Source organism: Chiloscyllium plagiosum, unplaced genomic scaffold (genome assembly GCF_037043375.1).
Source record: "Chiloscyllium plagiosum isolate Xiang-an unplaced genomic scaffold, Cpla_swu_hap1 HiC_scaffold_45, whole genome shotgun sequence".
NCBI lineage: Eukaryota > Metazoa > Chordata > Chondrichthyes > Orectolobiformes > Hemiscylliidae > Chiloscyllium > Chiloscyllium plagiosum.
Window position 1 is genome coordinate 2400809 of NW_028270183.1, and position 27316 is coordinate 2428124.

Sequence of the window (27316 nt, forward strand, 5' to 3'; positions counted from 1 at the left end):
ACACTGATTCCTCTCTGGGAGAGAGCCTGCTTTACACTGGCTCCTGTCTCAGGGAGAGCCTGCTTTACACTGGCTCCTGTCTCAGAGAGAGCCTGCTTTACACTGGCTCCTGTCTCAGAGAGAGCCTGCTTTACACTGGCTCCTGTCTCAGAGAGAGCCTGCTTTACACTGGCTCCTGTCTCAGGGAGAGCCTGCTTTACACTGGCTCCTGTCTCAGGGAGAGCCTGCTTTACACTGGCTCCTGTTCAGAGAGATCCTGCTTTATACTGGCTCCTGTCTGGGAGAGCCTGCTTTATACTGGCTCCTGTCTCGGAGAGATCCTGCTTTACACTGGCTCCTGTCTCGGAGAGATCCTGCTTTACACTGGTTCCTGTCTGGGAGATCCTGCTTTATACTGGCTCCTGTCTCAGAGAGATCCTGCTTTATACTGGTTCAAGACTGCAGGAAGATGACTCGTTACAGTCAAATTGTATTCTGTCTATAAAACATTCATTTAAGCCAGCTGCAAAAGAGACTAAACGGATATTTGTCATGTTGAAGATGTTCCCATTTGTGGAAATTCCAGCTGTTCCTGAATAAAAACATTACTCTCCACTTAGATGTTAGTCATGTTCTAATTTCAATCAAACTGCATTTCCTTAAAGATTGAATGATTTTAATTGGAGCCTGGGGATTGGCAAACTTGTAATGTGTCCTCAGTGCCTATTACAGTGAAATGTCCTATCTGAGAGTGGAATGAGTGATTTGATCCTGCCTTGTCAAACTTAATTGTGGGAATAAAGAGATGTTGTCAAAATAAGCACTACCGCACTTAGGTGGTAGTGTGGGGGTTAAAAAGAAAAAAAAAAATTAAATACACTCAGTGCCTTGGGCTCTCCAGCCCTTTGCAGCAATGTGTGCAAAAAAACAAAAAATAAAGAGATGTTGTTTATATTGATTGGACACATCTTGTAAAGTTGATTGGTAATTAGGGAAGACCGGGGTTTTCATTCATGAGTTATTACTTTCTTCCCAGCAAACTGACACTTTCCTTGAGTAACAAACTTATATCCAGCACATACCATGTTAGCATAACCACTCACTCAGCCACAAACAAGTCAAGCAGTGGAAATACCCAGACCCTCCAACTTCTCTCTTTGTTAAAGATAGACTTGTGAACTTTAATTAATTTCAGTAGATCTGCAGCATGGTAGCTGGGGATTTTGAACTTCCTCAGAATGACCCATTTTCAGGCCTACTTTCACTCCTGTGAACTAGTTAAAGGGAAACACAAGGACCAATGTGGAATTTGTGAACTTCTTTATTTTTGTCATTTTTCTCCCAGTGTGTCTCTCCTTGAAGCTGTTTCATTTTCAGTAATTGCTTTGTAGTACAGAGCTTCAACATTTGTTCAAAGAAAACAAGCAGTCAAAGCTGTATGTCTTGTAACATCAGGCACAAAGCAGACGAGATAAGAGATTCTGTTTGACACAACATGACGAGAGTTTTGACTGATGAGGCCATCATTGGTGTGAACTGACACCTGCCTAACACAGTTATCAGAGCAGGCAGGATGATTCTGATTGGAGAGGGTCTTACCCTGAAAACTGTGCAATGTGTGTACAAATTCTTTTACTCCTACATCAAACAGTGCTGTCGATTAAGACATGTGCTTTTAGCATGCTCAAATACATTGCAGTGATTAGATTAGATTAGATTCCTTACAGTGTGGAAACAGGCCCTTCGGCCCAACCAGTCCACACCGACCCGCAGAAGAGTAACCCACCCAGACCCATTTCCCTCTGACTAATGCACCTAACACTACGGGCAATTTAGCATGGACAGTTCATCTGACCTGCACATCTTTGGACTGTGGGAGGAAACCGGAGCACCCGGAGGAAACCCACACAGACATGGGGAGAATGTGCAAACTCCACACAGACAGTCACCCAAGGCTGGAATCGAACCTGGAACCTTGGTGCTGTGAGGCAGCAGTGCTAACCATTGAGCCACTGTGCTGCCCTTCTAACTACTTCTTCTAACTTATTATTTTCAGTTGATTTACAGTATAATTTGTCATCCAGTCTAAATTATTTGAGATATGGATGTCCAATGCCAGAACACCATTTCTTGAGAACAGTTTGAGGTACAGATGACACATTTAAATTGCCACTATACTGAGGCATAGTGCAAATGGCAATGGATCCTTTCAGTGGGATGAAGCTACAATTTCAGAGCAGCACATGGACGTGTGATTGCTTTCAATATGTAAATCTTGTATACAGTAATCTTTACAAAAGTGAAGGAATCCTTCACAACGTATGTGGAAACCTTGTGGAGAATCAGTTACAAAAACCACACAATGGTTTGGCCACTTCATTCCATGCAGAGTCTGACTCTGAAACTCAGTTGCACTCATGAAGTTAGCGACTCATGAAGTTGGGTTCAGTTTGAATAACACTATGTCCACCCAAATAAATGCTGTTGCCACTGTCTATCATGAAAACTCATGAAACAACCTTTGTGTTCCACCTTTGTCCTAATCGAACTCAGACTGCTCTGGAAGGGGCGTCGCTCACATATTTGAGCAATGCATCAAATCTAAGCTGTGCAGTCCTGCCACATCTAGTTGTGAATGGTGGAGGACAGTTAAACAATTCACTGGGGAAGGAGGCTCTGCAAATATCCCCATCCTCAATGATGGAAGAGTCCAGCACATCAGTTCAAGCGACAAGGCAGAAGCATTTCCAGGAATCTTTAGCCAGAAGTACTATGTGGATGATCCATCTCAGCCTCATCCAATGATTTCCAGCATCACAGATACCAGTCTGCAGCCAATTCGATTTATTCCACATGATATCAAAGAGTTGGATGGAGTGGATACTGCAAAGGCAATGGGCCCTGACAACATTCCAGCAATAGTACTGAAGATTTGTGCTCCAGAACTTGCCTCTCCCATAGCCTAGATGTTTCAGTATAGTTACAACATTGGCATCTACGTGACAACATGGAAGAATTTCCAGGTACATCCTGTATACTAAACGCAAGCCAATTACCACTCCATCAGTCTACTCTCGATCATCAGTAAAGTGATGGAGGGTGTCATCAACTGTGCTATCAAGCAGCAGCTGCTCAGCAATAACCTGCTCAGTGATGCCCAGTTCGGGTTCCACCAGGGCCATTCAGCTCCTGACCTCATCACACCCTTGGTTCAAACATGGACAAAAAAGCTGAATTCCAGAGGGGAGATGAGAGTGACAGTCCTTGGTATCAAGGCTGCATTCAACCAAGTGGGGCATCAAGGAGCCCGAGCAAAACTGGAATCAATGAGTATCGGGGGCAAATTCTCCAGTGGTTAGAGTCATACCTAACACATATTCCAGATGAAGGGCTCATACCTGAAACGTCGATTCTCCTGCTCGTCGGATACTGCCTGACCTGCTGTGCTTTTCCAGCACCACACTTTTCGACATAGGAAGATGGTTGTGGTTGTTGGAGTTCAGTTATCTCAGCTCCAGGATATCTCTGCAGAAGTTCCTCAGGGTGGTGTCCTCGGCCCAACCATCTTCAGCTGCTTCATCAATGATCTTCCCTTCATCATAAGGTCAGAAGTGGGAATGGTCACTGATGATTGCACAATGTTCAGCACCACTTCCGACTCCTCAGGTAATGAAGCAGTTCATGCTCAAATGCAACAAAATCTGGACAATATCCAGGCTTAGACTGACAAACGGCAAGTAACATTCATGCCATACAAATGCCAGGCAATGACCATTTCCTAACCACTAACCACTTCCCCGTGACATTCAAGATGTTACTATCACTGAAGTGCCTAGTGTCACATGTCAGGAGTGCAGGTCAGGGGCTGGGTACTTATTTCATCACCTCCTGTTCCACACAATCTCAACTAATCTTAATTTTGACCTCAACTCTCCATTCTGGTATACCCCCGATAATTTTTCATACCCTTGATAATCAAGAATCGACCTATCCATAGCTTAAAATGTTGGAATATTGTGCACCCACTGAGGAAAGGAATTCCCATGACTGATAACACTCTGAGAGGCTCAATGGCTGAGCTTCCGTAGCTGTTTGAGGTACAGACTTGGAATGATTCACCAGTCTCAGAGTGATGAAGCCCCTCCTCATCTCAGTTATAAATGACCTACTTTGTATTCTGAGCCTGTGTGCCATCTTCCTGATTAGCCCCCTCCTCCTGTCCCCTCCCACCAGCCCAGGGAACTATCCTTTCTGCATTGACCCCATCAGCCCATTGAAACATTGATGTATTTTGTTGAGATTGGCAGAGATTGAGGTTAAAGATATGTTTTGGTTGCATGATTGTAGAATATTGTAAGCACCAAAACAACCCATATCGACATCAAGTTAAATGATGCAAAATGTGACATTTCTGTTTCTACCAGTCATACAGAATATACTGGAATGGTGAATCTTGAGGAAAAGTCAGCCATTTGTGCTGTAAGATGATGTCAGTCACAAACAAGCTGATGCTGGAACAGCTCACCCTTCAGAGTTTCCAACAGCTTAACATTGAGGAAATATCCTTGCACAATGTAGGAAGGAAGTGCCCCTGAGATAGTTGTGACCTGACAGATGAAGCTGCATTCTTTGTGCAACTTCTCACTACACTGGAGCCTGATTGGATGAGGTATCTGCTTTCTCAAATGGACATTAGCTTGCAAATCAGATGTTGTTGGTGTGGATGGACAAATTTGTGTCTGAATTCACTGTGGGCTATTTAGGTCATAGATGAACACAGACACTAACAAGAAGTTGCTGTTGTTACATTTTGTGTGAAATGAGAGTTAAGTGAGCATTTCAGCTCAAGACTCACGTTTGGTTATTTTGCAACTCAGTGTGCCTGGTCTTGACTTTAGCTTGCACTTAAAGATAGATTTTAAAAATATATCATATTTGCGGGCGTACAGTGGCTCAGTGGTTAGCACTGCTGCATCACAGTACCAGGGTTCGATTCCACCCTCGGGCGACTGTCTGGGTGGAGTTTGCACATTCTCCCCATGTCTGTGTGGGTTTCCTCCGGGTGCTCTGGTTTCCTCCCACAGTTCAGAGATGGGCAAGTTAAGTGGATTGGCCACGGAAAATTGCCCATAGTGTTCAGGGATGTGCAGGTTAGGTGGATTAACCATGGAAAATGCAGGGTTACAGGGATAGGGTAGTGAGGTGGGTCTGGGTGGGATGGTTGGTTGGACTCGATGGGCTGAATGGTCTGCTTCTATGTAGGGATTCTATGATTGGGCTGCATCTCTGACTATCTTTTGTAAGCTGAAATAAAATTAGAACAGTTTTTTTTGTTCTCTGCAATATAAATGCATTGTTTTAAACCCAAACATGCATTAGTATCATATACAAAGTGACTGCGGCATGTTTCCCATAGGAAATATCTTACACTTTGCTCATTGGTGTAGCTGGCTGAGAACTCCTTAAGTACTTTAGGTCAAAGGCCCAGCCAGGTCTTTGAATTCTGTCAAAGTGTTTGGCAGGTAATTCAAATCTGCGAGTTGAGGTCAGGTGAGAGAAGGCTTGGTAAAGACACCAGCATGGACCAGTTAGGCCCAAGGGCTTGTATCTGCATTGCAAAACTGATGTAATTCTGTGACCTGGAGCACACTGAGCTGAGCTCTCAGGCAGGACTGGGGTTGCCACTTATCTGATTCCAACTGAAACTGTTCAACAAATCGATGCAGCCATGTAAGTATATAGCCATGTAAGTATATAGCCATGTAGTCCTCTGCCTGAGCTGCTTAGAGAGTATGACCCTGAAGGAAGGTATCCTGCAGAAAGCTGCTGACATGGCTTAGATGTTTGTGCCTACATTAAACAGCCTGAGTTCTCACTCAGTAAATATCACCATGCTGCATAAGCATATTGTGGAAGGGTACCACTTCTTAATGAACTGAAACAATGTAGAACTGATGCAAGTTCCTTCCCAGAAATGAGGCTTACCTCATATCCTCACAGTAAACGAGAACCGAAACTGAAATTGGTGACCTGCCAGTTCTCAACAAGAACTGACAAGCAACTCACCAGTCAGGAACATTGATTAGTGAAAGAGAGAGATACTGACAAACTATCTATCTGAGGGGACGGACTGAGGGGATGGTGATGGGGACGGACTGAGGGGATGGTGATGGGAACGGACTGAGGGGATGGTGATGGGGACGGACTGAGAGGATGGTGATGGGGATGGACTGAGGGGATGGTGATGGGGACGGACTGAGGGGATGGTGATGGGGACGGACTGAGAGGATGGTGATGGGGACGGACTGAGGGGATGGTGATGGGGACGGACTGAGGGGATGGTGATGGGGACAGACTGAGGGGATGGTGATGGGGATGGACTGAGGGGATGGTGTTGGTGAAATTTGGGAGGTGAGAAGGAAGCTACTTTGCTCCTTCAGCTTCTCCAAACTATTTCGATAGCTTCCTCAGCATATTTCCTGTTTCAGTAACTTATTCAGCATGCCTCCTGGGGGCAGATGTATGAGGAACAGCTGACCCTATACTAGAGATATTGTGCTGTTGACCTAATGATAAAGTCACTGGGCTGGGTGGCACTGTAGCATCAGTCCACCAGTGAGGTCATGACGCTTGCCGGCACTGAAGGAACCTTTGGATCAACAAAATATAACTTCTCAACTTATTCCAAACTTTTCTAGTCAAAGCAATTGGCAAGAAATTCCGGTGAATTGAAGAGACCCTTTTCCTTTTGAGGTAAGAATATACTGTCTGAAAGGGGATTCAGCAATAATAGAGATTTGAATGCATATTTGAAAGGAAACATTTTTAAGAGTGTGAAGATAATGATATCACCCTTCCAAAGAAACAGCCCAGACAATGCAGGCAATGGCTATGTTTCCATCCTCCTATAAAGTTTATAAATATTCACACTTCAGGATTAAACAGGGTTTCTAGCCAAACCAGTTGGCTGCTTGACTTGACAATGGGTTGTTCAATATTAATTAATGTTTCTACTGTAGTTAATAATAGATAACTATCAATATTGTGTCACAGCACTATAGCAACCTTTAACAAGCCAAGGCACTTTTAGTCATTTTTAACATGATGATGACTTGATTAGATTAAGCACATCTCAGATGCCAGGAAATGACAGTATTTCAGGAAATAAGGATCTCAAAAAGCCAACACAAACCTTGACCTGCATCTGTGAAACAAGATAAATGTAGTCACTCCTTAATGACTGTTCATATGCTCACTTGATAAACATTGCTTCCTTAGAACTTTATTGTAATGGGAAAAGGCCAATTATTACAGAAACGGAGTCCATACCCTTTGAGAGTTAACCTGTTCATTTCAGAGTCAACATGAATTTCCAATGGATTTTCATCAGGGCCAGTACAAGGCAAGGGTCTGGATGGGCAGGGGATGTCTAGCTCCCATGTTTATGGATATGAGATCAGTGGTATGCCTGCTCATAGCCAATCGTAACACAGCATTAGGAACCTACGCAGCCGATGACAGGATTTTGCAGATAACCAGGGCTAGGCTAAGCTAGGCTCGAATGTAGTGAGCACAGATCTGGCAGATGGAATACAATGTTAATAAATGTGAAGTCGTTCGTTGGGGTAGGAGTAACAGTAAAAAGGATTATTATTTGAATGGTAAAAAGTTGCAGCATGCTGCTCTGCAGAGGGACCTGGGTGTCCTTGTGCATGAATCACAGAAGGTTGGTCTGCAGGTACAACAGGTAATTAGGAAGGCAAATGGAATTTGTCCTTCATTGCTAAAGGAGTTGAGTTTAAAAGCAGGGAGGTTATGCTGCAGCTGTAGAGGGTGCTGGTGAGGCCACACCTGGAGTACTGTGTGTGGTTTTGGTCTCCTTACTTGAGGAAAGGATGGACTGGCACCAGAGGGGGTACAGAGGAGGTTCACTCGGTTGATTCCGGAGTTGAGGGGTTTGGTTTATGAGGAGAGACTGAGCAGACTGGGATTGTATTCATTGGAATTTAGAAGAATTATGAAGGGAATAGATAAGATAGAAGTAGAGAGGATATTTCCACTGGCAGGTGTAATTAGGGCAAAAGGGCATAACCTCAAAATTAGGAGGGAGCAAATCTAGGACTGAATTGAGAAGGAACATCTTCACCCAGAGGGTTGTTAATCTGTGGAATTCCCTGCCTAATTAAGTAGTTGATGCTTCTTCAGTAGATGTTTTTAAAGCTAAGATAGATATCTTTTTGAACAGTGAAGGGATTAAGGGATACAGGGAGCGCGCAGGTAAATGGATCTGAGTTCACAAAAAGATCATCCATGATCTTATAGAATGGCAGAGCGGGCTCGAGGGGCCAGATGACCTACTCCTGCTCCTGGTTCTTAGGTTCTTATGTTATGAATATCGCCATACAACAGCCATGTGGGTGTTGGGGGGTGGGGGGGAGGTGAGTGTGTAAGGCTTGGCAAGTCTCAAGTCCTGGGGAGCCCTGTCTGCTTGAGTATAGCAGCAGCCTTTGATTATGTTCTGTCTCTCCCCATCTGTCCCAAAAGTGGGCTGACTGCAGTCATTTTTTTTAAGTTTTATAAAGTTTTGGAGGAGATGATGTCTCCATGTTAAAGCATCCTCTCTGCTACTTACCTTTCATTTAGGCTGCTGCTCCTCTCAGACTGGAAGGGCTCTGATTGGCCATTGAGCTTTGAGAGATCACTCCCCCTCCCTCATTTAAACAAAGCTGCCTCTGAACTGACTAACGGGAGAATCGGCTTTGGGTGGTTTTCTTAGTTCCACACGAACTCATCCCACATCTTGAATTTGAAGCAAAGGTAATTGTTGTGACAGTATTAATCTGCTAAATGAACTGAGCCACCCCACTATCTCTTCCTAGCGTCCTGGCCTTCCTCTGGATGCCATCACAAGCAGGATTGCTGTGAGCTATCGGTGCTCGTGATTTTGAGAGCGAGCAATTTGTTGGGTATTCCACTGCTCACCATGGTCCACCGAGTGTCAAATGAGGACAGATTCTTAGTGTTCCACAGCAAAATTCTTATATGACGGGAGTTGGTTAGCTCAGTTGGCTGAATAATTGGCTCCTAATGCATAGTGAAACCACTGGGTTCAATTCCAGACCAAGCTGAGGTTATCATCAAGGATCCTCCTTCTCAACCTCACCCCTTGTCTGAGGTATTGGTGATCTACTGGTTGAAGTTACCATCAGCTCCTGTGACAGACTCTGTGGTAGATATTGAGGTCCCTGCTTTGGTTTCCTTGTAGTCACATCTCCATTGTCAGACATATGAATTTCTGTTTGAGCTGACAATCCATCTGTTTCACATACAAAGTCTTCATGGAAATCATCATTTCTTTCGGGGAGGCTTCTGGCCTCAGGAACAGCTCCAACCATTGGGTCCCTACCCTGGGGGGAGATGTCTTCCCTTAACTGATGTCTTCCCTTAGACACTTCACAGGGAGCTCCCAAGCAGCAATCAAACTAACTGCAGGTTGTTATCATTTTGGTAGCTGAAGATCAATCATCTCAGCTCCAGGACATCTTTCAGGGGAGTTCCTCAGGTTAGTGTCTGAGTCCCAACTATCTTCAGCTGCTTCATCATTGACCTTCTCTCCATCGTGAGGTCAGAATTGGGGGTGTTTGCCAATGATTACACAATGGTCAGCACTATTCCCAATGACTCAGATCCTGAACCCATCCATGTCGTAATGCAGTAAAATTCTGGAAACTATCCAGACTTGGACAGGTAACTGGTAAGTAATATTTATATCATACAACAGCAAAATCATGAACAGGTTCAACAAGAGAACCAACTACATTGACATTCAGTGGCATTACAATCACTGAATACCCCATATCAATGTCCCGGGGATTAACAGGACTAACTGTATAAATACAGTGGTTACAAGAGCAGGTCAGAGGGTCGGAATAGTGCAGGCATGTAACTCACTTCCCAACTTCCCTAAGCCTGTCCATGATCTACAAGGCACAACTCAGGAGTGTGATGGAATATTCCCCACTTCCCTGGATGGGTGCAGCTTCAACAACACTCAAGAAGCTTCACACCATCCAGATCAAAGCAGTCACCTGACTGGTATCACATCTGCACCTAAAACACCCAATCCTTCTCCCACCAAGATATTGTGGCTGTAGTGTGCATATTCCACAGGAAGCACTGCAACATCTCACCATGACTCCTTCGACAGAACATCTTAAACCAATGACTTCTATTGGGAACTAAAAGCAACAAGTACAAAGGAACACTACCACTCCATACTCTGCACCATCCTGACCTGGGAATGTATTGTATTTCTTCACTGTCACTTCATGAAAGTGACTGAGCATTATCTTTCCAAGGAAAGTTAGGAATAGGCAATAAATGCTGGACTAATCAGAAATACATGTGTTCCATGAAGTAATTCATAAATTAGACCAAGTTATCTGCTGCCTTTAGCCGAATGTACACAGCAACATGGTGCCTATCCCCTTGTGTACAGAGGTCAGCTCTCTTCTTAGAATCTCTTTCCCCCTCTCCCACTGAGTTCGCTATTTGTTGCTTCCTTTTAAACTCTTTAAAAGTTACTCCACTCAAATGGAGAATGTTAAGAAATAAATAATTGAAGTTTTAATCTTTAAAGAGCTACAGTGCAAGCTGTTTGTTTAAAGAGACATTGGATTTGTGTTGGGTGTATATTGAGTGAATGATTAGTGATGTTCAGAAGGTGGATATTTACTCCACAGTCACTTGTTCTCAGAGTGATAGTACCACTCTTGGTTTTGGAGATGAAAGAAAATGATTTTTAATTAATCTGTTTGACATATTATTGCACATCTCTAGGTCAAATGGGACTTTGAACATGGACCTTCCAGAGATATGGAAATTACCATTTCACCACAAGACCCCACCCTCACTCTATCACGTGGCTGGGTATTTGTGATATTTATCACTGCGAATAAAAACCTAATAAAGTCCGTATGAACATCAGGTTCCAGTTCTATCTTTCGGTGCCTAATGTTTCAGTATACAGTATATTGTATTCTGATTTACCTAGTTTTTAGACAATATTGTCACAACTCCATGAACTAGTGCAACAGCAATAACGCTCCACTTATTCCATGACATTCCCCAAGATACTTGACTGTCAGACCGAGACTAATGAAAAGCATGGAAGAGGTTTCTATTGTTCACAGGAGTTACTATTTCTTGCAAGTTATTATACTGTAGGTACAGGTGAACAGTTTATCAACCATTTGCATATATTGCCTTATAAACTCCCCCGAACACACAAAAATAAACAGAGTAAGGAAAGAAACATGGACACAGGGAAAACTGAGAAAGTTATTCAGTTGTCTTTTTTCACAAGATTTGTTGAGTTGATTCTTGCTGATCAGAAGATTCTTCTCATTTCCTTTTCCAAAAACATCCCCTGGTTTGCAGGAGATGCACGTGTTCCTCAGGGTAGTGTCCTTGGTCCAACCAACTTCAGCTGCTTTATCTATGACCTTCCTTTCATCATAAGGTGGGGGTGTTGGCCAATGATTGTACAATGTTTAGCACCATTCCTGATTCCTCACATACTGAAGCAATCCATGTTCAAATGTGACCTGGTCAATATTGATCCAGGTTTGGACTGATAACATTTACATCATACAAGAGCAAGATAATGACCATGTCTGACAAGAGAGAATCCAACCACATTGACATTCAATGACATTTGAATCAGTGAACCCTCCTGTACCACAGAAGGTGCAACGTAGTCAGCAGCACTCGCACAGTCACCTCTTGGATGTTTGTGGTGGTTGCTGACATCACTGGGCTGGTCTGCACATGTGCCAGTGGCTTTTTGCTGTTCCATGTAATCATTTCTTATTGTACCTCAGTGCTATGTGGCCCTCAGCTCCTCACTTTTCCTTCTGCAGCGGGCCCTGGAGATTTCCTGAGGATTGCTGTCGCTTGTGCTGCAATAGATACCGGAAAATTGCTAATGTGTTCCGAGGCCGACTTTCAGATTTGTGTTACAAACATTACATATGAGGTTTTAAAAGAAGGCCATGTGTAAGTTATCTCTTTTAATTTAACATCAAACAGAACACTTTCAAAAGGGAGGATCGTGTGAAACTCTATTGGAGTCTGTCTGGCAAAAGGTCAGTTGATGATTACCAGAGGGATAGGGATCCAGGTCAAAGATTACTGAAAGTAAGATCTTTCACACCCGAACACAAAAAGAGGCTGTAATTTTCATCTATGTGCTGTCCTATGAACTCCAAGCACTCTGATTAAAAAAACCCTAGAGAGAGAGATTGCACCAGAGAGAATCCCAAAGAGAGAGAAAAAGGGTCACAGAGAAAGTCCCAGAGAGAGGGAGAGGCACATATATACAATATATAGATAAAGAATTGAATTTACTGTCACGTGTACAAAGGCACAGTGAAAAGCTTTGTCTTGCAAGCAATACAGACAGATCACAGAGTTAAGTAGCCTGGATGAGTAAATAATAGGTAAACAGCGGCAGAAACAAAACACAGGTACAGGTGAATGTTAAGAGTTTGTGGGTCCATTCAGTATTCTAACAACAGTAGGGTAGAAACTGTTACAAAACCGGCTGGTGCATGGGTTCAGGCTTCTGTACCTTCTCCCCGATGGTAGAGGTTGTAGAAAAGCATTGCCAGGATGGGATGGATCTTTGAGAATGCTGGTGGCCTTTCCTTGACAGCAGGCCTGGTAGATGGATTCTGTAAATTAGAGGTTGGCTTTTGTGATTATCTGGGCCGAGTTCACCACTCTCTGTAACCGTCTCTGATCTTGAATGGTACAGTGGCCATACCAGGTAGTGATACATCCAGACAGAATGCTCTCGATGGCGCACCTATAAATGTTGGCAAGGGTATTCACCATTATGTCCAATTTCCTCAGCTGCCTGAGGAAGAAGAGCTGTTGTTGGGCCTTTGTAACCAAATCGTCCACATCCAACAAGAAAGCTTGTTGTAGATGACCACACCCAGTAGCTTGACAGTCTCCACTCGTTCCACCTCTGTGCTGTTAATGTGTAGGGGGGAATGAGTAACATCCTATTGAAAGTCAATAATGAGTTGCTTGGTTTTGCCAGCTTTGAGAGCTAGGTTGTTCTCAGTGCACCATTTTTCCAGGTCTTCCACCTCCTGTCTGTAATCTGTTTCATCGTCATCTGAGATTCGACAGACTATGGTGGTGTCATTAGTCAACTTGTAAGTGGCATTAGGTGAAAGTCAGGACTGCAGATGCTGCAGATGAGAGTCAAGATTAGAGTGGTGCTGTAAAAGCACAGCAGGTCAGGCAGCATCCGAGGAGCAGGAAAATCGACGTTTCAGGCAAAAGCCCTTCATCAGGATGCTTTTGCCCGAAACGTGATTTTCCTTCTAAATGGCATTAGTCTGGTATTTGGCGACACAGTCATGGGTACACAGTGAATACAGTAGGGGGCTGAGTACGCACCCCTGGGAGGCTCCAGTGTTGAGTGTTAGTGAAGATGAAATATTGTCCCAAGCCTCACTGATTGTGGCCTGTGGGTCAGGAAACTGATGATCCAGTTGTAGAGAGTGGGGCTCAGTCCGAGATCACTAAGTTTAATAATCAGTCTCAAGGGGATAATAGTGTTGAAGGCTGCACTGTAGTCAAAGAGTAAGATTGTTACTTAGCTGTCCTTGGTGTCAAGATGTTCTAGGGAAGCGTGAAGGGCAAATGATATGGCATCTGACATGGATCTGTTGATCCGATAGGCAAATTGGAGTGGGTCAAGTGTAGTGGGGAGGCTGGAGTTGATTAATGCCATGACTAGCCTTTCAAAGCACTTCATAACCACCGAAGTTAGGGCCACTGGGCGGTAGTCATTGAGACATGCTGCATGAGCCTTCTGAGGCACAGGGATGATGTTGGCCTCTTGAAACAGGCAGGGACAGTGGCCTGCTGCAGGGAGAGGTTGAAGATGTCCGAGAAGACCTCTGCCAGTTGATCTGTGCATGCTCCGAGTGCATGGCCTGGTACTCTGTCTAGTCCCATCGCTTTTCTTGGATTCACATGAAGGAAAACTGATCTGACCTCTGATGCAGTGATTGTTGGGATAGGTTTGTCAAAACATGTCGGAATAGGTGTTACCTCTCCGCCAAAATTCTACTCAAAGCGAGCATAGAAGGCCATGAGACAATCTGGGAGGGATGTGACATCGTCTACTATCTAGCACTGTCTCTTTTTAGAACCTGTGAAGTCATTCAGTCCTTGCCGTAGTCACCAGGTGCCTGACTAGGTCTCTAGTTTGGATCAGTATTGGTCGTTGGCTCACTTAATGGCTCTGCGAAGGTCACACTTGGAAAGAGAGAGTGTGACAGCAATTACCATGGTTCGTGGTGTGTAAAAGACTTTTGCTTCCGTCTTCACCTCTGCTCAGAATGCAAGTGAGAGTATGGTTGAAGAGACAGAATCCATGGAAATTTGAGGACATTGGAAAATTTGTTCTGATGCAGCAGAGGAAGGAATCACTGAAATTATGCACTGCTTGGGATTTCTGAAAAGACCTAGGAAGAATAAAATTGGGAATAATTTTAATTGCCTTGCGTTAAGAATGTAATTCTATAGAGAATGATATAAAGGATAAATGTGTGTAGGGTTTTCCAGTGTGCTGACATGCTAATAAGGGATGTCTTGTTTTGTAATTTAGAGTATTAGGTCACTACTCAATGTTTAATTGGGGTTAATTTTAGTTTATTTGTTACAGTAAAAGTCTTAAAGTTGAAATTTGTTGTACAATTTCTTTGAGTTAATGACTGAGAACTCAATTAGTTGTCAGTCTCAAGACAGAGATCATGGTGAAAGTCCTAGGTGTACTGAGTGGTGTTTGATGTTACTGAATTGGGAATTCCGTACCCCAGGCGAAATCACTGGAGAAATAGTTTCAAATCCCATTGTGGCAGCTGGTAACATTTGAATTCAATCAAATTGGAATTAAAACACAACTATGTGGTTCATTAATGTCCTTTAGGGAAGAAAATCCACCATCCTAATCTGCTGTGGCCTACACGTGACTTCAAACCCACAACAATGTGGTTATCAATCAACTGCCCTCTGAAATATCTGAGAGCCAATCAGCTCAAAGAACAAACACCCGCTTGTCCAGTGATGCCCACATCCCATGAGAAAAGAAAGTTAATTGCAGGCTTAAGTTTCAGTCTGAATTGAATACATAGAGTCATAGAGTCCCCCAGCATGGAGACTGGCCCTTTGGCCCGAACTGCTCAATGCCAACCAAAATGTCCATCCACGCTAACCCCATTTCCCTGAACTTGGCCCATATCCTTCTAAACCTTTCTCATCCATGTATTTGTCCAAATGCCTTTTAAGTGTACCTGCCTCAACCATTTCCACTGGCAGCTCATTCCATATGCATACCACCCTCTGTGTAAAACAGTTGCCCCTCAGGTTCCCTTTTATTTTCTCCCCCCCTAACCTTAAACTGATGCCCTCTAGTCCTCAATTCCCCAACCCTGGGAAAAGGACTGAATGCAATCACCCAATCCATGCCTCTCATAATCTTATACACTTCTATATGATCCCCCCTCAGTCTTCTACGCTCTAAACAAAAATGTCTTCGCTTGTCCAGTCTCGCCATATTACTCAGATTGTTAAGTCCTGGCAACGCCCTTGTAAATTTCTTCTGCACTCGTTCCAGTTTAATGACATCCTTCCTATAGCAAGGTGACCAAAACTGAACATAATACTCCATATTAATGAATACATATTAAAATCAAACACGGCTGTTTTCGTGTTTTCCTCCAACTCCAAATAATATAATTGTTTTTATGGAATGAATTATTATCAGTCACTGCTTTGCCAATAACACTTAACTGCCAAAAACAAACTGTTGCATAATCAGAGAGTGACATTGGACCTTCCTTTTCTGGAGGATCTTGGAAATGATGAAACATAACTACTTTTGCAGAAACAGTTCCCAAGGAATTGTTTGTTTCAACATGCCCGTGGTGCACAGTCATTTCTCACAATCTATTCCCCAAGGTAAAATAAACATCTTAAAGATAAATCCAGCCCTTAGAAAATAGGCTAATCTTCTTTGTTCTTGTACTTTCCTATCTTCCAAAGACTAACACCCTTAAATATCCGGTTCGGATTAAAATATTCACGTTTACTGCCACACTGCCCAGCTCAGCTGTCCATTCATTTACATACATGTAAGTCTAAAATGCGCAGCCATCTTCTTTTGCCAAAACATCATCCTGTTTCTCATATTTCTAGAGTTCACAACAAGCTCATTTAAAACACTGAGCTTCACTTTACAAAACTGACTCTTGACCTACATCAGGATCACACACAAACTTGCAACAACTTTTTTATTTGGGTTTCACCAGAAGAAAATTCAACAAAAATTCACCAAATTCAACACACAATTCACTACTGTCACATCAGCAACCCAGCAACCCAGCAACCTGTCCAGCCTGATAAGAGATCCACTCCGGATGCTGAGCAGAATATCCAAGCCGACACTCTTGGGCAGTACTGAGGGAGTGCCGCACTGTCAGAGGGTCTGTGCTGAGGGAGTGCCGCACTGTCAGAGGGTCTGTGCTGAGGGAGTGCCGCACTGTCGGAGGGTCTGTGCTGAGGGAGTGCCGCACTGTCAGAGGGTCAGTGCTGAGGGAGTGCAGCACTGTCGGAGGGTCAATGCTGAGGGAGTGCTGCACTGTCAGAGGGTCAGTGCTGAGGGAGTGACGCACTGTTGGAGGGTCAATACTGAGTGAGTGCCGCACTGTTGGAAGGTCATTACTGAGGGAGCGCCGCACTGTCGGAGGGTCAGTACTGAGGGAGCGCCGCACTGTCGGAGGGTCAGTACTGAGGGAGCACCGCACTGTTGGAGGGTCAGTGCTGAGGGATTGGCACACTGTTAGAGAGTCAGTGCTGTGGTGGTGCCACACTGTCCAAAGGTCAATGCTGAGGGAGTGCCGCACTGTCAGAGGGTCAGTGCTGAGGGAGTGCTGCACTGTCAGAGGGTCAGTGCTGAGGGAGTGACGCACTGTCCAAAGGTCAATGCTGAGGGAGTGCTGCACTGTCAGAGGGTCAGTGCTGAGGGAGTGACGCACTGTTGGAGGGTCAATACTGAGTGAGTGCCGCACTGTTGGAAGGTCATTACTGAGGGAGCGCCGCACTGTCGGAGGGTCAGTACTGAGGGAGCACCGCACTGTCGGAGGGTCAGTGCTGAGGGATTGCTGCACTGTCGGAAGGTCAGTACTGAGGGAGTGCCGCACTGTCGGAGGGTCAGTGCTGAGGGAGTGGGCACTGTATGAAGATCAGTGCTGAGGGATTGGTGCACTGTTAGAAAGTCAGTGCTCTGGTAGCGCCGCACTGTCGGAGGGTCAGTGCTGAGGGAGTGACGCACTGTTGGAGGGTCAATACTGAGTGAGTGCCGCACTGTCGGATGGTCATTACTGAGGGAGTGCCGCACTGTCGGAGGGTCAGTGCTAAGGGAGTGCCGCACTCTCAGAGTGTCACTGCTGAGGGAATGCCGCACTGTCGGAGGGTCATTGCTGAAGGAGTGCCGCACTGTCAGAGGGTCAGTGCTGAGGGAGCGCCGCACTGTCAGAGGGTCAGTGCTGAGGGAGTGACGCACTGTCAGAGGGTCAGTGCTGAGGGAGTGACGCACTGTCGGAGGGTCAGTGCTGAAGGAGTGCCGCACTGTCGGATGGTCATTACTGAGGGAGTACCGCACTGTCAGAGGGTCAGTGCTAAGGGAGTGCCGCACTCTCAGAGTGTCACTGCTGAGGGAGTGCCGCACTGTCAGAGGGTCAGTGCTGAGGGAGCACCGCACTGTCAGAGGGTCAGTGCTGAGGGAGTGACGCACTGTCGGAGGGTCAGTGCTGAGGGAGTGACGCACTGTCGGAGGGTCAGTGCTGAGGGAGTGCCGCACTGTCGGAGGGACAGTGCTGAGGGAGTGCCGCACTGTCGGAGGGTCTGTGCTGAGGGAGTGCCGCACTGTCGGAGGGTCTGTGCTGAGGGAGTGCCGCACTGTCAGAGGGTCAGTGCTGAGGGTGTGCCACACTGTCGGAAGGTCAGTGCTGAGGGAGTTCCACATTGTTGGAGGGTCTGTGCTGAGGGAGTGCCGCACTGTCAGAGGGTCAGTGCTGAGGGAGTGCCGCACTGTCAGAGCGTCTGTGCTGAGGGAGTTCCACACTGTCGGAAGGTCAGTGCTGAGGGAGTGCCGCACTGTTGGAGGGTCAGTGCTGAGGGAATGCTGCACTGCAGGAATGCCACAGTGTTGGAGGGTCAGTGCTGAGGGAGTGTTGCACTGTCGGAGGGTCAGTGCTGAGGGGGTGGTGTACTCTCAGGGGCTCAGTGCTGAGGGAGTGCCGTACTGTCAGAAGGTCAGTACTGAGGGAGCGCCGTATAGTTGAAGGGTCAATGCTGAGGGAGTGCCCCACTGTCTGAGGGTTAGTACTGAGAGAGTGCTGCACTGTCGGAGGGTCAGTGCTGAGGGAGTGGTGCACTGTCGGAGGGTCAGTGCTGAGGGGGTGGTGTACTCTCAGGGGCTCAGTGCTGAGGGAGTGCCGTACTGTCAGAAGGTCAGTACTGAGGGAGCGCCGTATAGTTGAAGGGTCAATGCTGAGGGAGTGCCGCACTGTCTGAGGGTTAGTACTGAGAGAGTGCCGCACTGTCAGAGGGTCTGTGCTGAGGGAGTGACGCACTGTCCAAAGGTCAATGCTGAGGGAGTGCTGCACTGTCGGAGGGTCAGTGCTGAGGGAGTGACGCACTGTCCAAAGGTCAATGCTGAGGGAGTGCTGCACTGTCAGAGGGTCAGTGCTGAGGGAGTGACGCACTGTTGGAGGGTCAATACTGAGTGAGTGCCGCACTGTTGGAAGGTCATTACTGAGGGAGCGCCGCACTGTCGGAGGGTCAGTACTGAGGGAGCACCGCACTGTCGGAGGGTCAGTGCTGAGGGATTGCTGCACTGTCGGAAGGTCAGTACTGAGGGAGTGCCGCACTGTCGGATGGTCAGTGCTGAGGGAGTGGTGCACTGTTAAACAGTCAGTACTGAGGGAGTGGGCACTGTATGAAGATCAGTGCTGAGGGATTGGCGCACTGTCGGAGGGTCAGTGTTGAGGGAGTGCCGCACTGTCGGAGGGTCACTGCTGAGGGTGCGCTGCACTGTCGGAGGGTCAGTGCTGAAGGAGTTCCGTACTGTCGGAGGGTCATTACTGAGGGAGTGCCGCACTGTCAGAGGGTCAGTGCTAAGGGAGTGCTGCACTCTCAGAGTGTCACTGCTGAGGGAATGCCGCACTGTCGGAGGGTCATTGCTGAAGGAGTGCCGCACTGTCAGAGGGTCAGTGCTGAGGGAGTGGGCACTGTCAGAGGGTCAGTGCTGAGGGAGTGCCGTACTGTCGGAGGGTCAGTGCTGAGGGTGCGCTGCACTGTCGGAGGGTCAGTGCTGAAGGAGTGCCGCACTATCGGAGGGTCAGTGCTAAGGGAGTGCCGTACTGTCGGAGGGTCAGTGTTGAGGGAGTGCTACACTGTCGGAGGGAGAGTACTGATGGAGTGCCGCACTGTCAGAGGGTCAGTGCTGAGGGAGTGCTACACTGTCAGAGGGAGAGTACTGATGGAGTGCCGCACTGTCAGAGGGTCAGTGCTGAGGGAGTGCAGGACTGTTGAAGGGTTTGTGATGAGGGATTGCCGCACTGTCGGATGAGCAGTGCTGAAGGAGTGCCGCACTGTCGGAGGGTCAGTGCTAAGGGAGTGCAGCACTCACTCCCACTCTCACACCCTCTCACAGGGTTATACTCCATAACAGTCACACACACACTTTACCAAACATACATACATCCAAACACACAGTCTCTCACGCGGACCTATACTCATATGTACACACACTCACATGCAGACACTCACACACACTCTCTCTCTCTCATGCACACACACGTATAAGTCTATGGGGTGAATTTCCATTTGTAGAATTATATTTGCAGATATATTCTACTTTGCTCAAAAAGTGCACCATCTGCAGGCAGTCAATCCATGTAATATTTCATAAATTCCACTTTGGAAATAGAACCAGTCTGACTCAAGACTGGGATCATATAGATTCTAACCTCCCATCTTTAATGCTCTGTCTGAGCTGAGATGTCACCCTTGTATTATAAAAACCTTAAGTTATCTCAAGAATGTGATGTAAAAGTAGTTCTGGGATTTACGTATCAATGAACCAAAACCCGCAACCCATTCTAAAAGACGAAAGACTTAACAGCAATCCAGGTCTGTTCAATATATCATTTCAGCTGCATGACACTGTAATCTTTTGCAAAAAATCCTGTGTCTTATGATCCTGCTTCACAACCACCTGATGAAGGAGCAGCGCTCCAAAAGCTAGTGCTTCCAAATGAACCTGTTGAACACACCACAACTTGGTGTTGTGTGATTTTCAACTTTACAAGTATTTAATGATCCCACTCCACTGCTTCTGAGGCAAAGAGTTCCAAAGTTGCACAATCTGCTGAGAATGAGGGGCTATTGTCCCTGAACACAATGTCTGGAATGATGGACTTGGGAATAGTGCTTTCTGGCAGTATGCAATCTCATCGGTAACCACTGATGTCAACTGGCTATCTCCCAGGCATCAAATATTCACCGATGGAGGTCATCAGTTCATGTGAGAGTGAACAAGTCTATCCCAAGCCTCATCCCTGGTCCATCTGGATGCCATGCATCATAAATAGTTCTTTAGAGTCATAGAAATGTACAGCACAGAAACAGACCCTTCGGTCCAATTCATCCATGCCGGCCAGATATCCCAACCCAATCTAGTCCCACCTGCCAGCACTTGGCTCATATCCCTCCAAACCCTTCCTAATCATATGTCCATCCAAATGCCTTTTAAAGGTTGCAATTGTACCAGCCTTCACCACTTCCTCTGGCAACTCATTCCATACAGTACCACCCTCTGCATGAAAAAGTTGCCTCTTAGGTCCCTTTTATATCCTTCCCCTCTCACCCTAAACTTATGCCCTCTAGTTTTGGACTCCCCAGCCCAGGGAAAAGACTTTGTCTATTTATCCTATCCATGCCCCTCATGATTTTGTAAAACTCTGTAAAGTCACCCCACAGCCTTCAGCGCTGCAGGGAAAATAGCCCCAGCCTATTCAACCTTTCCCTATAGCTCAAATCCTCCAACCCTGGCAACATCCTTGTAAATCGTTTCTGAACCCTTTCAAGTTTCACAACATCTTTCCGATAGGAAGGAGACCAGAATTGCATGCAATATTCCAACAATAGCCTAACCAATGTCCTGTACAGCCACAACATGACCTCCCAACTCCTGTACTCAATACTCTGACCAATAAAGGAAAGCATACCAAATGCCTTCGTCAGTAGCCTATCAACCTGCGACTCCAGTTTCAAGGAGCTATGAACCTGCACTCCAAGGTCTCTTTGTTCAGCAACACTCCCTAGGACCTTACCATTAAGTGTATAAGTCCTGCTAAGATTTGCTTTCCCAAAATGCAGCACCTCACATTTATCTGAATTAAACTCCATCTGCCACTTCTCAGCCCATTGGCCCATCTGGTCAAGATCCTGTTGTAATCTGAGGTAACCCTCTTTGCTGTCCACTACACCTCCAATTTTGGTGTCATCTGCAAACTTACTAACTGTACCTCTTATGCTCACATCCAAGTCATTTATATAAATGATGAAAAGTAGTGGACCCTGCACTGATCCTTGTGGCACCGGCCTCCAGTCAGAAAAACACTCCAGTTGTGTTTATCCAGTAATTACCATAATTTGTTGTTTTTGTTTTTTATTCATTTGGACTTCTGCTAATGGTACAGTATGAATGTTGACAGGCATGAATTTCGACCCCATAATAGTCGACCCCATAAATTTAACCTTAAATAGCAGTCTAAACAAAATTCAACTATTACTCGAGTATATAGAGGAACCTCGATTATCTGAATGAGATGGGCGAGCACTATTTTGTTCAGATAATTGATTATTCAGTTAATTGATTTCCTCTGGGGCTCGGAGTTTTCTGTGAAGTGTGCTCCCCGTTTAGGAGACGAGACAAAAGCACACCGCGTGCGAGTCCCCCACTCCCAGCCCGTCCCAACCGCCTGCCTGCCCCACCACTCTCCATAACACCATCTGCCCCCCCCCCCGTCTGCTCCCACCCCAACCCTCAACCCCGTCCAACATCACCCCCATTTACTCACACCCCGCCTCCCGCCCACCCCCAACCCTGCAGCCCCAACCCCACCCCTCCTTCCATCCCACCCACCATTCCACCCCCATCTGCAGCCCTGCCTTCCCAGCTGACCTCCCCCAGGGCAGCCGGACTATACACCAAAAGTCAGACTACACACACGCACACATGCACATGCACACACAACTTTTTGACAGGTTCCACCTCTGCCCTGTACAGGACAATGTTGGAGAGATTATCTGGGGAAGGGGGGTTTAGGGGTCACCCCTGTGTAGAACTCCAGGGAGTTGGGGCAGAGAGAGAGGGTGGAAGGTCAGTTATTCAGAGACGGTACCTGGACTGTCCAGGACTGTTCTCGGCAGCATTTCAGTGAGCTGAGTTCGTTTTTAGTCACTGTACCTGTAAACAAAAGATGCAATCAGGGTTGAAACAGCTCTTTGATGTAATGTTTCTATCAGGACCTTGAGATCCCCTTCAGATAATCTGATATTCGGATAATTGATATTGGGATAATCGAGGTTCCTCTGTATATGGTATTTGCACTTTGAACAGAGGAATCTGTAGAATCTTTTCAAAGCTATTAGGATAAATAGACAAAGTCATTTCCCTTGATCAGGGAGTCCAGAACTAGAGGGCATAGGTTTAGGGTGAGAGGGGAAAGATATAAAAGAGACCTAAGGGGCAACTTTTTCATGGAGAGGGTGGTACATGTATGGAATGAGCTGGCAGAGGAAGTGGTGGAGGCTGGTACAATTGCAACATTTAAGAGGCATTTGGATGGGTATATGAATAGGAAGGGTTTGGAGGGAAATGGGCAAGGTGCTGGCAGGTGGGACTAGATTGGGATATCTGGTCGGCATGGACGGGTTGGACCGAAGGGTCTGTTTCCATGCTGTACATCTCTATGACTCTATGATTCTATGACTATTTATGTGCATTGGTCAGGGTTTCACAGTTTGTTTTCACACTGACACCACCCTACCACTTACATCGCTATTTTCTTCAGCTTTTTTGTAAAAATTGCAACACATCATGTTTCAACCTTCGTTTCTCATTGAGATCAGCCCCAGTTTCATTTATCTAAACTTAGAACTGGTAAGTTGAGTCGTTTGTGCGGGGGAGAGAGAGAGAGAGCAAGAAAACACTGCTGTTAACAACACGGAAAATTCTGTACAGGAAATGGTCATTTGTAGATATTATTCTTGTTCCAACCAGTTAGTGCTTCTATGGAAATGTACCATGCCACCTCTGAGACACTTCTGTGATCTCTTGGAATTGCAGCTGCAGCCCATAATAATCCTTAGGAAGCAGCTTGTTTCTGTGGAAATGTCAATCTTTCAGCTTCAAATGTTTTTTCCTCCCAGTGAGCAATTAAATAGATGAATCAATATTCCAGAGTTTAAGGACATTGCAATATTCTATGTCACAGGATGAGCTACTCATCAGTGTGTGCAGGATAGGGACATGATCAAAGTGTGATCGTGTTCTCTTTGATCTTAAAATATGGATCACATCTGCAAGAGAATTAATTCAGTCTTTAGAGAATCTGGTCTGGTTCAAAGACTCTTCATTTAATTAATTGAAACAACATTCACTCATATTGTGCTTTTCACATAGAAAACCTCACATGATACTTAACAAGAGGATTTTTAAAAATGTTAACACTGAGTGACATAAGCAGACATTAGATATAAAAAAAATGCAGCAGAAACTTTGCAGATCTGGCAGCCTCTGTAGACAGAGAAACATGGTTATCAGGACAGATCATCAAAAGCTTGATAAAGAAGTAGGTTTTAAGGCATGTCTTCAAGGAGGAAGTGAGGGAGGTAACGAGATGACAAGGTGGAGAGATTGGGAGGGAATTTCAGAGCGTTGGGCTTGACCATGTAAAAGCACTGCTGTTTGAGAGTTCAGCATTGGAGTGTAGATACTTTGGAGCATTAAAGGAGATTAATAGGGAGGAGGTGAGTCTATGAATGTATTTGTAAACAAGGATGAGGAATCTAAAATTGGGGCATTGCTTAACTGGAAGTGATTGTAGGTTAGTGAGCACAGGTGATTGGAAATGAAACTTGGTGTGAGTTCAAGGTTTTGGATAAAAGCTTCGGGAGCCAATAAGTTGGGACAGGAGTGATTGTGGGAGAGAAGCAGTTTGTGAATGAAGCAGCAGTGAGTTTAGTGGCAGCCACAAACAAGGTGCCGGCTGCAGCAAGTAAAGAGGGCAGGAGACCAGCAATCAGCAGACTCAGAGCAATGTCATGGAACTGGAAATAGATGGTTTCTGTGCTAGTGCAGCAGATACGTAATTGGAAGTTAATACCAAAGTTGCAAACAGATTGCAGGATCAATAGATTTCAGGATCCCAACCATATGATGAAGACTCGGAATATATTCCCTTGATATTTTCTTGAAGGTTACATTGTAAATTTCAGGAGCTACATTTTCATCCTCACAAGCTTTTTTATTTGATAACAAAGGAATAGCAGATGGAATTTAATTTATATTAATGTGAGGTGCTGCATTTTGGAAAAGCAAATCAGAGCAGATTTATACACTTAATGGTAAGGTCCTGGGGAGTGTTGTTGAACAACAAGACCTTGGAGTGCAGGTTCAATGTTCCTTGAAAGGGGAGTTGCAGGTAGATAGAATAGTGAAGAAGGTGATTGGTATGCTTTCCTTTATTGGTCAGAGTATTGAGTACAGAAGTTGGGAGGTCATATTGCAGCTGTACAGGACATTGGTTAGGCCACTTTTGGAATATTGCATTCAGTTCTAGTTTCCTTCCAATCGGAAAGATGTTGTGAAACTTGAAAGGATTCAGAAAAGATTTACAAGGATGTTGCCAGGGTTGTAGAGTTTGAGCTATAGGGAGATGCTCTATAGGCTAGGGCTGTTTTTCCTGGAGCATCAGAGGCTGAGGGGTGACCTTATAGAGGTTTATAAAATCATGAGGAGCATGGATAGGATAAATAGACAAGGTCTTTTCCGTGGGTTGGGGGAGTCCAGAACTAGAGGGCATAGGATTAGGGTGAGAGAGGAAAGATATAAAAGGGACCTAAGGGGCAGCTTTTTCACATAGAAGGTGGGGCGCATATGGAATGAGCTGCCAGAGGAAGTGGTGGAGGCTGGTACAATAGGAAGCATTTGGAGGGAGATGGGCCAAATGCTGGCAAATGGGACTAGATTGGATTGGGATATCTGGTTAGCATGGATGAGTCAGGCCAAAGGGTCTGATTCCATGCTGTACATCTCTATGACTGTATCTCTATAAAATAGATCAGTAATAACACCTTCTGAATTTGTGTCGGTCTAGCAGGTATTTGAACTTGTACAGAAGCAGAATTAGAAGAATTCATTAATATCCGCAACAATGATCACACCTACTACATTTAAAATACACAAGAGAAACATTAATTTCCTAGACAGTACAGCTGTAATGATATCCTTTACCAAAATCATGAGGGCCATGGATAGGGTAAATAGACAAAGTATTTTCCCTGGGATCGGGCAGTCCAGAACAGGAGGGCATAGGTTTAGGGTGAGAGGGAAAAGATATAAAAGAGACCTAAGAGGCAACTTTTTCACGCAGAGAGTGGTACGTGTATGGAATGAGCTGCCAGAGGAAGTGATGGAGGCTGGTACAATTGCAACATGTAAAAGGCATTTGGATGGGTATATGAATAGGAAGGATTTGGAGGGATATGGGCCGGGTGCTGGCAGGTGGGACTAGGTTGGGTTGGGATATCTGGCCGCATGGACGGGTTGGACCGAAGGATCTGTTTCTATGCTGTACATCTTTATGACTCTAAGTACAGTATTTAAGGATAACAGGAATAAGTTAACAATAAGTGCTTTTTCTACAAAAAAACTTGACACACATTTCTATGTACAAAAAAAAAAGCATCCTCAATGTACTTCCTGTAGTCTGATGAAGTCAAGCTAAACATTTGAAGGTTTGTTTCTAATTCTGTCACTGCAACTCCAACAATTCACAGTATGAACATTCAGTTGAGAAAACGCAAGTGCAATACATGAAATAAAACTGTTCAGCTTTAAATTATCTAAATGACACAATATTCAACAACATTCACTGCATTTTCCACCACTCTGTGGCTCCTGGACCTCTGCCACTTTAAGCTCCAGTTACCTTTGCAAGGAACTTATTACCTGAATGACTTGAAAGATTGGCAGGCCAGATTGAAATGGAACAATGGGAAAATGGAACAACTGATCAGGTTTTTAGCAGAAAGGTAGAATACAAATAAATCAGAAATGAAGTGAAATAAGAAATAAGAGAAGCAAAGAGAGACAATAACAGGAGATTGGCAGTTAAGATATGAAGAAATGCAAAAGTCTTCTGTAGGTTTGTAAATAGTAAAACATAATTTAGCAAGATTTGCTATTAACATGGTTTTACATTTAGATTCCCTACAGTATGGAAACAAGCCCTTCGGCCCAACAAATCCACACTGACCTTCTGAAGAATAACCCACCCAGACCAATTCCCCTACATTTATCCCTGACTAATGTACTTAACACTACAGGCAATTTAGCATGGCCAATCCACTCTAACCTGCACATCTTTGGACTGTGGGAGGAAACCGGAGCACCCGGAGGAAACCTATGCAGATACAGGGAGAACATGCAAACTCTACACGCACAGCCGCCTGAGGTTGGAGTTGAACTCAGATCCCTGGCACTGTGAGGCAGCAGTGCTAACCACTGAGCCACTGTGCCACCCTATTAGAACTTTACTGTCAAAGTTAAATGCCTTCAAGTTAAGTTCGAGATATTTTTAATGGACTTGTCTCTGTCTAAAAAAGGCATTATAATTACACAATGTCTGTGTAAATATGGAAAAAAAATGGATATGCAGTTAGAAAGTTGATGAAAAGTAGAAACAATTAAGGACCAAAATGGTAATTAATATATGGAAGCAGAGGGCCTGGCTGTGGTACAAAATCAGTACTTTGCATCTGTCTATACCAAGGAGGAAGGTACTGGTGAAGTGAGAGTGAATGGGAAGGTCGCTGAGATAGACCACAGTTGATAAAGAGCAGCAGCTAAGAAAAGCTGGATACTGTCATACCTTCATCAGGTGTAAATGCAAACATG

The 27316-nt window shown here is 45.1% G+C and overlaps 1 protein-coding gene across 2 annotated transcripts in view; it reads left to right on the plus strand.

Moving 5' to 3' along the window:
- The window catches only part of LOC122552310 (intercellular adhesion molecule 4-like), a 118103-nt gene that overhangs the window by 65886 nt on the left and 24901 nt on the right, over nucleotides 1–27316 (plus strand). Inside the window, exon 1 of one of the 2 annotated variants that reach the window (XM_043695046.2) lies at nucleotides 11836–12036. The exons of the other annotated variant lie outside the window; for it this stretch is intronic. Within the exon in view, the coding sequence (XP_043550981.1) occupies nucleotides 12033–12036 (4 nt within the window). The 5' untranslated portion in view covers nucleotides 11836–12032. Of the gene's footprint in view, nucleotides 1–11835; nucleotides 12037–27316 lie in introns of those variants that run through there. 2 annotated transcript variants of the gene reach the window in all.